Source organism: Carlito syrichta, unplaced genomic scaffold (genome assembly GCF_000164805.1).
Source record: "Carlito syrichta isolate Samal-C Ts95f unplaced genomic scaffold, Tarsius_syrichta-2.0.1 Scaffold308818, whole genome shotgun sequence".
In the NCBI taxonomy this organism is placed as follows: Eukaryota; Metazoa; Chordata; class Mammalia; order Primates; family Tarsiidae; genus Carlito; species Carlito syrichta.
This window is the reverse complement of record NW_007252914.1, coordinates 717,266-730,504: the sequence shown is the minus strand read 5'-3', so window position 1 is coordinate 730,504 and position 13,239 is coordinate 717,266. Positions and strand designations below refer to the sequence as shown.

Sequence of the window (13,239 nt, the reverse complement as noted above, 5' to 3'; positions counted from 1 at the left end):
CCTGGTGTCGGATTTTGCGGTCTCTGCACTCGGCGCGACCACGAAGTCCTTATCGGTTGTGGGCGATGTGGGCGATTAGGGCGAGGGCTAGATGTCAGTGTCCTTTGTCCGCTGGGAGGGAGAGGTGAGGGGTCAAGGCCAAGAGAGTGGGCCGGGGCGAGAGAGGCGGAAGAAGCGAGGAAGAGGGAGGCTGTGGTGGATGCCGCCCGACATCATTCCCCAACTGAAAGCTGTCTGTGTTTCTCTCAGGTCTTTCATTTCTTGTTCATGTACTTTTGTGATGTCCTCACTTCGTCTTAATGATACTCGGTAAAACAAGAAAATCAACAGGCTTTCAGCCTTGAGGCCACAGTGGATTTTATCGAGGTCAGTTTTTAACCCTCTTCCAGCGGGATGTGTCTTGTTCTTGTCCGGATAATTCCCAGGTTGAACCTTGAGCACATCGACTATGTTTTGTTTTGTTTTTTATTTCAGTTTAACCTAAGAAAAATTACAGTCTTGGGTTGGTTTATTAAATGTTATCGACCAAAAAAATCAGCTGAAATGGCATTTGGAGCTCCATCCGCACGCTTGTATATGAGCAGGTGAGGGACTTCCTGTACTTGGAGAGGTGAGGATCTCCACCCTAACGATTATAAATAGGAGATGAGATCACCGCTTGCCACCGATGGTTCTCACAATAAAGAACTTCCACTGAGTGCTACCCCTCATAGTGGGGAGGCAAGCGACAGTAATTATTTAGTCTTAGTGCTAGCCATGGGCGATCAACCAAACACCCTTTTTGGCACAGGAGCCATGGGTAACCAATCAGAGATAGTTGTTGTGTGTGATTCTAGTGTGTGATTTTTTTTTCTTTATTTGTAATTTTTAAGATATTCCCACAAAAGCAAAGGAATTGAGTCTGGCTGCAGACCAAAATCCTATGTGTGATCATTCAGTCCCGGCCTTAGACAGTTAGTTACTAGGCTTTGCTTGGCTTGCCCTCCCACACCAGACTTGGTGCAGGCCAGTGCATTACAGTTTTCTGGAGGGGGTTGCAGTCAGGGACTCACCCTGCTCCTCCTGCTCTCCATGCTCATCCTATAACTTCTTTCCTGGCCCAGGTATCTCTATTGGAGTCCCTCTTGGCAGGGATCCTGGCTGAGGCATTTTTAGATTGAGGTCCTTTCCACTCCCAGACCTTTGGCCTCTGTCTCCTGTACCAAGGGCCCATAAGAGGCAGAAGCCTTTTGTTAGGGACTCCACTACAGTGGAAGGATTCCCTCTTGTGCACTGCATTCACCTGACCCTCACTCAGTGTCCTTATGTTCAGTGGACCACTGGGGAGTCAGTGCTGCTTTTTGCTGCTTGCTTGCACTGTCACAGTAAGTGAATAAAGACTTAATTATTACTTTCGATTTGTTCATTGTCCTGATTGACTACCCTGACACCTAAATGCTTGACAGGAGTTAAACAGATAGCTAAGTTTTTGGTAGTTCACTGGATTCATGACTTAATTTTAATTCTCATGACTCCTGCTCTGTATCAGCATGTTTAAGGAGCTTGGAGGTTGTTCACCTGTAATTTCCCCTATCTCAAGGTGGCAAAAATGCATATTCATAGCACCAACAGCTGATTGTTGCTGAATATCTGGGTTGTATGGTATATTTTATAAATTGGTATAGTGGCTTACATTCAGATGATTTTATTTTGCCTTTATTTGTGTTGTGATTTGGCCTCTGATTAGATGAGGTTTTTTTGTTTTGTTTTGTTTTTTGTCAGAGTCTCATTCTCACCTAGGCTGGAGTGCAGTGGCCCACTCACAGCCACCACAGCCTCAACCTGCTGGGCTCAGGTGATCCTTCTGCTTCAGCCTTCCAAGTAGCTGGAACTACAGATGTGTGCCACCATGCCCAGCTAATTTTTTTTGTTTTTTTTTTTGATTTATGGTAGAGGCAAGGTCTCGCCAAATTGCCCAGGCTGGTCTCAAACCCCGTGGGCTCAAGCAATCCTCTCACCTCCGCCTCCCAAAGTGCTGGGATTACAGGCGTGAGCCACCCCACCCAGCTTAGATGATTTTTAAAATAAATATTTTAAAATAATAGGAGTCAAGTGAAGAAAACGGAATACTCATTCTTTAGTAATCTTGTCTCATCCTATAGGCCCCCAATTTTTGTGGTCCTAATAGATTACTTGGCCACTTTGAATAAAGTGATTTGTTATAGGTTCCTCTGGTAGTTTGTGTGAAGAGGTATATTAGGAATAGTTTTCACAAGCTTTTTTTTAACCACTTTTCACAAAACGGTATTCGTCCTTGCTGTATGGTATGTGCTCTGATACTTTCCACTCTTTTTTAAATAAGAAAATGGTGATCATGACCCACTAAGTTGACTTCACAGTCCATTAATGAATAGTGATCTGCAGTTTGAAATGTGACAAAGCAAATAGTAGAAGATATTTATTCGGTAAATATCTATTTTTTATGTGTCTGATTCACATTGCTGAAGAGAACTACAGTGGGCATGTTTGTAATTCTGTGTTTTAGGTATAGTCTAGAAGACAATAAATAGCATATTTACTGGATGTTTGCCAAATCAGCTGACAGAAGAACTCTGAGTTTCTGGTAGAGTTATCAACTCTCTGTTCTCAACCAGAAGATACATTATAATGAAAGAGCTAGCACAACTTTAAAAAAATTTTTTTTCATCTCTGATTCCCTTATTTAAAAGCAGTGCAAGCCAGGCTCAGCCTGTAATCCCGTGCTTTGGGAGGCTGAGATGAGTGGATTGCCTGAGCCCGCGGGTTCGAGACGCGCCTGGGCAACTTGGCCAGACCTCATCTCTACAATAAATCAAAAAAATCAGCCGGGCGTGGTAGCGCGTGCTTGTAATTCCGGCTATTCGGAAGGCTGAGACGGAAGGATCGCTGGAGCCCAGCAGGTCGAGGCTGCAGTGGCTGGCAGCGGCCACTGCACTCCAGTCTGGGCGACAGAGTGAGACTCCAACTCAAAAAAAAAAAGGCAATGCAGTAGTTGAAGAGTAATTAGAAGAAAATTGACTTCTCTGATAAAAGAGTATACGATAAATCAGAGTATAAGATAGTTATGAAAGTGCCAGTTAAAACTTTTTGTATATATCTTACAGAGGTTTATAGGGAAGGCATTTTTATTTTTATATTAACTGTAAGACCAAAATGTCCCTTTTACTATATTGCCTCATAAGTGAACTATACTCAACTTTCAATTACTTAGTCATAGATAACTATAAGTAACCAACTTGTTGATCTTATTACTTCTGTACTGTCTCCTAAGAATTTCACAACAAACTGGAAAGGAGAAGTAAAAAGAACTGTAAATTTAGTCAGTGTATTTATCTCTTAATTAGAAACCCTACAAATGTTAAATAAAAGATAGGGATAACATTAAAATTGGATTAAAATGAGTAAAATATTACCGTGCATTTATGTAGTGCTTCATAGCTTTCTAACACATTCACATACATGATCTTCATTGATTCTCACAACAGCTTGGTGTGGCAGGCAGTCCAGGAGGCATTTTCTCCATTTGATGAGATGAGAACTCTACATTTCCTTCTTCCTACCATCAAGATCATACAGTGGCAACTCCAGAACTATAACCCAGGTCTTCTGGGAATTTTCTCCTTGTCCACATTGTCCTTGTTGGTCTAAAGAAGCAATTAAGAGTAAATACTGTTAATATTGTGGCTAAGAAATCCAACTTTGACAAGTGAAATATGTTTTATTCTCAGAGTGTGTCTATGATGTAATTGAATGCAAATATATCTTATTTTAGTATTGTGTTTTAGTTCTTTATTTTTTTAGTGAATTAGGAAAATTGGAAGTAAAAGGGCTATTTAATAATAGAAATATATTAGAAATTCAACTCAGTCCCCATTTAATGTAGCATTTCAATTAGAAAAATAACTTAAAATTATTTAGATTTTTAGATATTATTTTTAAAGACTTATCTCTATCTGTATGAAATAGTTTTATGATGCTAAAGTATTCATCTAAAGTAATTATTAACTTTTAAACACAGGAAATGTCCAGATTCTCTTTTACCCTTAATATCTTCAGCCAAAGGACAATTTAAATTATTTATTTTTATATGACTATTGAATTTTAGAATTAATCCATTTTTATTTTTAATTTTTAGACATCTGTGGAGTTTGAGAACATTATGGAGCGCATCAGAGTATATCACTGAAGAATATGATGGCTGAAAACAATTTAGAAATGCTAAAGATTCAACAGTGTGTAGTAGCCAACAAACTACCTAGAAACAGGCCATATATTTGCAATATTTGCTTCAAGCACTTTGAAACACCATCAAAATTAGCTAGGCATTATCTCATTCATACTGGTCAAAAGCCATTTGAATGTGATGTGTGCCATAAAACCTTTAGACAACTAGTTCATCTGGAGAGGCATCAACTAACTCATAATCTGCCTTTTAAGTGTAGTATTTGTCAGCGCCACTTTAAAAATATGAAGACATTTGTGAAGCATCAACAACTTCACAATGAAACCTATCAGAATGATGTTAAACAGGTCAGAAGATTGCTGGAGGCCAAGCAACAAAAGCCAATGTATGGAGTGTATAATACTTTTACCACAGAGGAGAGATGGGCATTCCACCCACACTCTAAATCTGATCCCACAAAGAGAAGAAAGAATATTCATGCATGTACAATCTGTGGCAAGATGTTTCCATCACAATCAAAACTTGACAGGCATGTCCTTATTCATACTGGTCAGAGGCCCTTTAAATGTGTCCTGTGCAGTAAATCTTTCCGACAGTCAACTCATTTAAAAATCCACCAACTCACACATTCAGAAGAAAAACCTTTTCAATGTTGTTTTTGTCAAAAAGGATTTAAGATTCAAAGCAAACTTCTGAAGCATAAACAACTCCATACTAGGAGTAAGGCTCTTTCATTAAAGGTGAAGAGTTCACGATCATGCCCCCTGCCTAATAAATTAAATGCAAATCAGCATGGTTTTGAAAATGGTGTTATGGGAGAATCTGAGGAGAATAATCCACTTGATGTCCACTCTGTTTATGTTGTCCCTTTTCAATGTCCAGAGTGTGAAGAGTGTTTTGAATCAGAGCAGATTCTCAATGAACACAAGTGTTTTCCTGCCAGAGGTGGCAAAATTCCAAGCAGGCTCAAAAGAAGCTACAACTATAAAATCATTGTTAAAAAAATCTTGGCCAAGCTTAGACGTGCTAGGAGTAGAAAATTAGGTAACTTTCGATCTGAGAAAAAAGTATTTAAAAACAGTTTCTTGAAAAATTGTGATTTTATTTCTGGTGAGCAAAACTCTGAACAAACCCAGAGAACATTTATGGGTTCTCTTGGCAAACATGGAGCATATAAGACAGTTGGCAATAAAAAGAAGAAAACATTGACTTTGCCATTTTCATGGCAAAAGCAATTCCAGAGCCAAAATATGGGAAAAAATTTGAAAGGTATCCTTACAACAGAAAACATGTTAACCATGGATAATTCAGTGAGTAATAAAGACTTATCAATCTATGGTTCATCGGGTGAGGAATTTTTTAATAACCGTGAGGCACTTCAGTGTGGTTTTTCAGATCCAAGTGAAAACATACATACTGGACATAAGATGTTTCCTTGTGACAAATGTGAGAAAGTATTTCCTTCTGTATCCAAACTACAAAGACACTATTTAATTCATACTGGGCAGAGGCCTTTTGGATGTCATCTTTGTGGGAAATCTTTTAGACAGGCAGCTCACTTAAAAAGACACGAACAAACTCATATTGAAAAGAGTCCTTATGGATCTCTTTTCCAATTAGAATATGATAATTTTAACAAACTTTTTAGCCATCCAGGTGATAATGTCAACTGTAATACTTCCCAACAAAGTCAGGCTTCTGGTTTTCAAAAATATGAGACCTCAGAGTCTGATCAAATGTCAGAAGTTAAGGCAGACTCGGGGGATTTCATTCTTGGTACCCCTTGTAGTAACAGGCAGCCCTGTCTTTCTAATGCACTTTTGGAATCAGAGCAAAGCCATCATTTTTGCAATTATTCAGGGCGTCAGGAGAGAAACGATGGCCTCCTTTACCAATGCAGTGTTTGTTCTAAGAGTTTCCGATCTCCATCTAAACTAGAAAGACACTATCTAATTCATGCAGGGCAGAAACCATTTGAATGCTCAGTTTGTGGCAAAAGATTCAGACAGGCTCCTCACTGGAAGAGGCATCAACTTACTCACTTTAAAGAAAGACGACAATAGAGTGTGGTTGTCTTAGATTCGGTTGTGTTACAACTTACAACCACTAACAATTTGTAGTCTCTGGTGATCTTAGTCTTAAAGATCATTACTTTAAATGCATTTTTTTCAAAAGGCCTACATTAAATTGAATGATTTCACAGGCATTTGCTTGTCCTGCATAATGAGGTAAAATACTTGGAAAATCAATACAATGTTTTAGGAACAGCCAAATTAACTTACAAGGGAGAGCATTATTTGATGCATAAAGAGCATTTTTCATATTATAAGCATACTCTGGCTGTACTGAAAATTATAAATTAATGATGCTGTACAAGTAATTCAGCCTCATTCATTTTTTAAAGGAATTATTCCTTAAGACATGCCATCTCCTTTTAGATATATTCAGAAGACGAGGCAAAAATTGGCTTTTAGCTGCAGCAAATAGCCCCACTATATTTCATTTATTTTATATTTCATATGAAAGTATACATTTTGTCCACCTATGGCACAAATTGCATTGCAAAAATTTTTTTCTTGTAAGTTTAAAAAACTAGAGGTAGTAAAAATGAAAATGGGTGAGAAAATTATCGCATTTTCATCGGTCTTCTGAAAGCTATTTATTTTTAGGACTATGTTAAAGGTGATGAGGATTCTTTTTTTTGCCCAAGCTGCTGTTGTCTTTCCCAAATAATTTAAAAGTAAGAGAGGCTAGGATGTATCCATACACATTTACCATGTTTACTTACCAAGAATATTTTCCAAGTGCCATAGTCTTTGATAATGTATATGCGGATTTATCTTTGCAGAGGTATAATGCAGTTCATTTATTTGCTCATTAGTGATTGACAGCAGTAGTCATAGACTTAAAACTCTCACCTAGAGATCTTCCTCTCTGTAAGACTTTTATTTTAGTAAATCCTTTCTTTTTATGTCTCTTTAATTGAATGGTCATATGATTTAACTAAAACTACTAAGTTTGTTCAGACACCAATGACTAGGTCTAGTTTAGTTTTTATTCTTATATGTTTTTGCCAGACTATAAGGCTAAAGAATGTTATTTTGATCTTTGTTAAATTCTTATTTTAATTATAAGGTAGTCATTCCTGTATAAGAATAAGATGCTTTTAGAGTTGAGGGTATCATTCTTCTAAACAGACTATCATGATAATCATTAGGAACTATTTCATTTAATTCTAAACTATAAAGGACTTATTTCATAATCACATTGTTATTGATATTTGCCATTGTTTATAAAATCTTTAGGAATGACATTTTCTAGCAATAAAAGAAATGAACTGTTATGTTTCTAAGCTAAAAATAATAGGTGAGTATTTATCCTAGCGTACTTAAATATAGTGAAGAGCCCTCTATTGAGAATGTGGATAAGTGAACAATTGTAAGTTTTGCATCATACTCTTAAGAACTATCTTTTGGGGTGGGGGAGGGAAGGGGTGGGAGGTGGAGGTGGAGGTGGAGGTGGTCTGCTTGCTTCTTTTACCATGAGTGAATTGTAACTTGGGTTTAATTTACAGAAATGAAACATGACAGTATACGTAAAATATCCAATGATGTACAAGTGTGCCTGTTTATTAAGTAGATAGAGACATCCACCTAAAGCAGAGGAGAATCACATGCTTTAAAGAATAATTTCTCTTAGGTTTCTTTGAGATAAGCTCCTCCAGTGCAAACAAGATAATGGCTTACAGAATTTGCTTTATATAAAACTTTTCAAGAACACATCTGTTACATAAAAGCAAGGAATAACTAGTTCATATTTTCCAATAATGTTCAAAATTTTTTCCTTAATATGTCTGAAATTGTGGATTTTGGCGTTTTCCTAAGCAATTTATGTAATTTTGTTTTAAGGAAATGTTTGATATACTCCCCAACCTAAACAGGGAGAGTCCTTCAGTGTTGTGCTTGTATGATTATGAGACTTTATTTGCCTAAGTGATATTACTATACTTTATTTTTGGCCCATGCCTTTTTAAGCCGTTTCATATTGAAAGTTGGAATATTGTAAAAATTTTGTCAAAGATGTACTGTAGTGCTATTTGAAGTACCTGTAACAAAACACAGTTGACCCTTCATATCCATGGGTTTTGCATCTGTGGATTCAACCAACTACAGATAAAAGATATTGGCGGGGGGTGGGGAATACAACAAAAATAATGCAGATTTAAAAATACAGTATAACAGCTATTTAAGTAGCAATTACATTGTATAAGTAACCTAGAAATAAAGTATACAGGAGGATGTGTTATATGCAAATAGTACGCCATTTTATATAAGGGACTTGAGTATCCTTGGATTTTGGTATTTGTGGGGGATCCTGGAACCAATCTCCCATGGATACTGAGGGACAACTGTACTTATTTACCTTTACTATCATTGTAAGCTTCTTATGGAAACTTTATAGGAATGAAAATAATGTATACATCATGTGAAGAAGATTAGACAGTTGTCAAATGATGGTTTGTTGCATGCTAGAACTATTAGTATTGTTGAATCACTTTGGTTTTTTGAAAAATAAAGTTTATAAATATCTTTAAAGATAATTAGAAGAATTTTTTTGTTTGAGTTATTCCAGTCTGTAGCTTGATGATTTACTGAAGTAGTTTGGCTGGCTGAATTAGTAGAATTATCGCTTCTTGTTTTGTACTGCAACAGTGCTTATAATTTTAAGATAAAAGTATCATAAGCTGGGCGTGGTGGCTCACCCTTGTAATCCCAGCACTTTGGGAGGTGGAGGCAAGAGGATTGTTCAAGAACAGCCTGGGCAACTTGGCGAGACCTCATCTCTACAATAAATCAAAAATTAGCTGAGCATGGTGGCACATGCCTGTAGTTCCAGCTTCTTGGAAGGCTGAGACGGCAGAATCACAGGAGCCCAACAGGTCAAGGCTGTGGTGGCTGTAAGTATGTCACTACACTCCAACCTGGGCAACAGAGTGGGACTCCAATTCAAAATATATATATATATATATATATATATATATATATATATATATCTTGAAGTAGATGGTAGTTAAAATTCTTGAAAAACAAATATCAAAATATTTTAAAGTTTTAAGTTACATAGTTTACACTTTTTTGAGGGAAAAAAATGACAATATTGGAGCAAGGGTACTAATCGATTGTCAAACGTGTGAGCCCACTCCAATTCACCTTCTACACTGAACTTACACAGATGTTTAATCATTTACTTCCTTGTTCACATTTCTTTGATAACTCCTTGTCACCTACAAAAGTTAACTCCACTGCATGTCATATGATCTACCTATTTATCCATTTATCCTTCTCTGACTTTCCTCCTCAGATTTGTACTACAGAAATACAGAAATAGTTTCTCCAGTAAACATTATTTCTGCTTTCCGTTGTGCCTACCTTGTATTAATCTAAATTGGACACAAAACTCAAAATCTGGCCAAAGGCGAAATTTAGCTGAGTCAGGTTTTTACTCCTTTTTTTTCTCTTGCTCATGATTATGAGGGAAAACAAAAGTACTTAAAACTGACTTGCAGAGAACACAGATTTCAATGTACATGTTATGTAAGACAACCAATTAGATTTACAGACATTTTTAGTACATAACAAGTCTTTGAAGGTTGTGTATTTTACAAAAATCCTTTGTTAGAAATAACATTTGCAAGAACTGTTTTAGGATGCAGAACAATATCTGCTTTTAAAAAGCTCCAGGGAAGGAACATTCAATTCCTATCTTGTTGAGATTTCTCTTTATTGCCAGTTAAAAGGGTTTAGAATTTCAGGGCTAAGTGCTGGAATTCTGTTACCACTAAGAAAAAAAGAATGTAACTGGAAAAATGTGGTACGATGGTATTCTTAGATGAACTATAGAACATGTAATAGTTTGCATTTACACTGCCAATCCATTCTTTGATGTTTGAGCTCAAATCTTCTGGAAGACTTTTTGACTTCCCAAACACTCCATCCCTTGTGTTTTCCCAACTTTTTGTTTATAATTTTTTAATCACAATTGATTTTCCACTAGAAACTAGTGGTTTTCAACTTTGGTGTGACTTGAGCTTGATAGAAGCATGGGTTGCCCAGCTGCACCCTCAGAGTTTCTGACCCAATGTGTTTGGACCCAAGAATTTACATTTAGTGACTAACAGGTTAGCTGCTACTATTGTGAGATTACACGCTGAAACCACTGAACTGAACTACACGCTTCTAAAAAGCAACAATGCATCTTTATATTATTTATACGAGGGTCTTAACTGTCTGGCAAACATTAGGTCCTCAGTGTATTGAATATTTGAGGAAAGAAATGGATGAATGAAGCAATTACTACAAACATTTTACATTTTCCTTAAATGTATAGCTTCACTTAGATCCTTTCACCCTCAGAGGGTGTTTGCCTTCTACTGTGTTGAGATCAAAGTCAATCCAACAGGTCCTCTCTAAATGTACCTACTCTTCGCTTAAAAATGTCTCTTCCCTTTCTTGTTTATTGTCTGTCTCAGAATAGTGTTCCTCTACCTTTTGAAGCTGAAGCTTCTTTGCCCCTTTCTGGGAATGTAATAGCCCCCTCCTTTTTTTTAGTATCTACTTTTTCTTTCCAGATCAGAGTCTCACTGTGTCCAAGACTGGAGTACAGCGGCAGGGATTACAGTTCACCGGCTCACTGCAGTCTCAACTTCCTGGACTCGGGGAATCCTTCTGCCTCAGCCTCCTAAGTAACTGGGACTACTGGCATAGAGCACTAAGCCCAGCTAATTTGATTTTTTTGTGAAGACGAAATCTTGCTATGTTGCCCAGGCTGGTCTCAAACTTAAAGCCGTCCTCCCACTGTGTCTTCACAAAGGGCTGGAATTACAGGCGTGAGCCACCAAGTCTGGTTGGCATCTAGTTTTTCTTTCTCCATTGGTTCCTTCCCCTCTGTGTTAAAAGGAAACAATTCCATGTGTTCCCTATTCAGCTATGATGCTTTTGGCTGCAAGTGACAGAATACCTGACTCAAACTGCTTTAGAAATAAGGACATTAATTGGCTTATATAACTAAAATCCAGCAAATAAGCTTTACGCTTGTTGACTCACATAGTTGAATTCATTCTGCTTCCTTCTCTCTGTTCTGCCTTTCACAGTGACAAGGCCATGAGGATGTTTTGTTTGTACTCAGTACTTCATGTTTCCTTCCTTCATGGGGTAGAGCAGGATAGGGAGTGAGTGAGAGATCCAGAAACTTACACAAGAGCAAGGAACAACTTTCCCAAAAGCCTCCAGCAAATCTCATCCTATTTGCCAGAATTGCTTCACAAGCATGTTTCTGAACCAACCACTGACAAGGACGACCGCTAGCTGGGTGGAGCTGGAAATCAGCTTACTTTGGAGCATATGGTTGCTTGGGGATAGTAAGAATACTGGTCAAATTTGAAATTGTATTTGGAAAGAGATGAATGGATAAGCAAACAATGCTGTCCCTGTACCTAGCTTTAAAAGGGGTATTGGTGGAGACAAATGATTTTAGTTTTACTAGTTATTCTGACTACTATCATAGTTTTTCCTTGTATGGTCAAAATTGTTGCAAATTTATTTTATACTTCCTTCGTTGCCTTTTCACTCAACAGCTTCTTAGTCCTTTATTACATGTTGTTTTCCTCACTATCCCTTGGTAATTGCTCTCTCAATGGTTATTGTAGGGTCATTGTTGGTTGTAACCACTCCATCTCCTCTCCTTCACTGTGTTATCAGCTGGTGGTCTGGGTTAGACTGAGTTGCAGCTCAGCAATGGGTCATGATCAGACTAAGCCTGTCAGAATACTCACAGCTCCCTTGCTCTCATGACTGTTCAGGAATAGGCAATCCGGTTCTAAGCCAGAGTAATTGGGGTGAGCACCGATCTAAGTAGATACTATCAGAGTGAAACGTTGTACTCATTTCAGTGACTGACAAGGAATGGTGAATGTAATAAGAAGCTCTACATTTTGGGACCTTGAGGGACACCATTCTGGTGATGAAGTCAAAACACAGAAGGAATGAGATAGGGGACAAAGACAAAAGAATCACAGAGAAATGGAGCTGGAAACCTGATGAAACTACTTGAAGCCTAACATCACTAGACTTTTAATTTATTACTCCTATAGATTTTCTTTGTTGTTAAGCCAGTTTGAATTAAATTTTTTTTCTTACAACATATTCCAATTAATAATGGTTACCAATGGTCTCCTAATTGCCAAATTCATGGTATTTTTGAAATTATTGTGCTTTTAGATTTCTTTGAAACATTTGATCCTCTTGACAATCTTGCCATTTGAAGCCTTCTTTCTTGACTTCCTGATTCCTTGGTTTCTCTCTTATTTACACAACTCATTATAGAACACTTATCAAATGGCCAGGTGTGGTGGCTTACACCTATAATCTCAGCACTTTGGGAGGTGGAGGTGAGAGGATTGCCAGGGTTTTGAGACCAGCCTGGGCAACTTAGCAAGACTTCAGCTCTACAATAAATCAAGCAAATTTAGTTGGGCATGGCGGTGTGTGCCTGTAATTTCAGCTAGTTGGAAGGCTGAAGTGGAAGGATCTCCTGAACTCAGGAGGTCAGGGCTGTGGTGGTTGTGAGTGTGCCACTGCACTCCAGCCTGGGTGACAGAGTGAGACTCTGACACACACAAACCCCCCCCAAAAACCAAAAACCTGTCAAACAACAGGAAAACCATAAAATATACATAATTTTAGAGTGTCTAGTTGCATCGGTCAAAAGCTAAGTGATAAGAAAAGTAGATACAGATGAGAGTGTAAGGGAAGGAGGAGATATTATGATACTGCATTTTGTCATAAATATGCTAAAATTAGAACCATTTACATAGGCCACTAGAAAGCTACATATAATCTGGCACTTATTGGTTTAATATCCTCTTGGCCACAAAATCATGGGATAAATTGTTGATTCAATACATATGTAAATTGGAAAATAAACTGTTTATCATTAACTGGTTCTCTCCCTGCTACCTCAGACTGTCTATGTAAAGGAAT

General features: G+C 37.6%; 1 protein-coding gene across 6 annotated transcripts in view; it reads left to right on the top strand.

Annotated features, from left to right (window-relative positions):
• Positions 1-8,804, top strand: part of ZNF770 (zinc finger protein 770) — a 9,198-nt gene extending 394 nt beyond the window's left edge. For 2 of the 6 annotated variants that reach the window (XM_021716449.1, XM_008065895.2), the window contains exons 2-5: positions 250-366; positions 475-610; positions 3,504-3,619; positions 4,154-8,804. In XM_021716449.1, the coding sequence (XP_021572124.1) occupies positions 4,210-6,264 (2,055 nt within the window). In that variant the 5' untranslated portion in view covers positions 250-366; positions 475-610; positions 3,504-3,619; positions 4,154-4,209 and the 3' untranslated portion in view covers positions 6,265-8,804. The remainder of the gene's footprint in view (positions 1-249; positions 367-474; positions 611-3,503; positions 3,620-4,153) is intronic. The other 4 variants (XM_021716450.1, XM_008065893.2, XM_008065892.2 and 1 more) reach the window with 4 other exon arrangements.
• Positions 8,805-13,239: the final 4,435 nt, after the last annotated feature.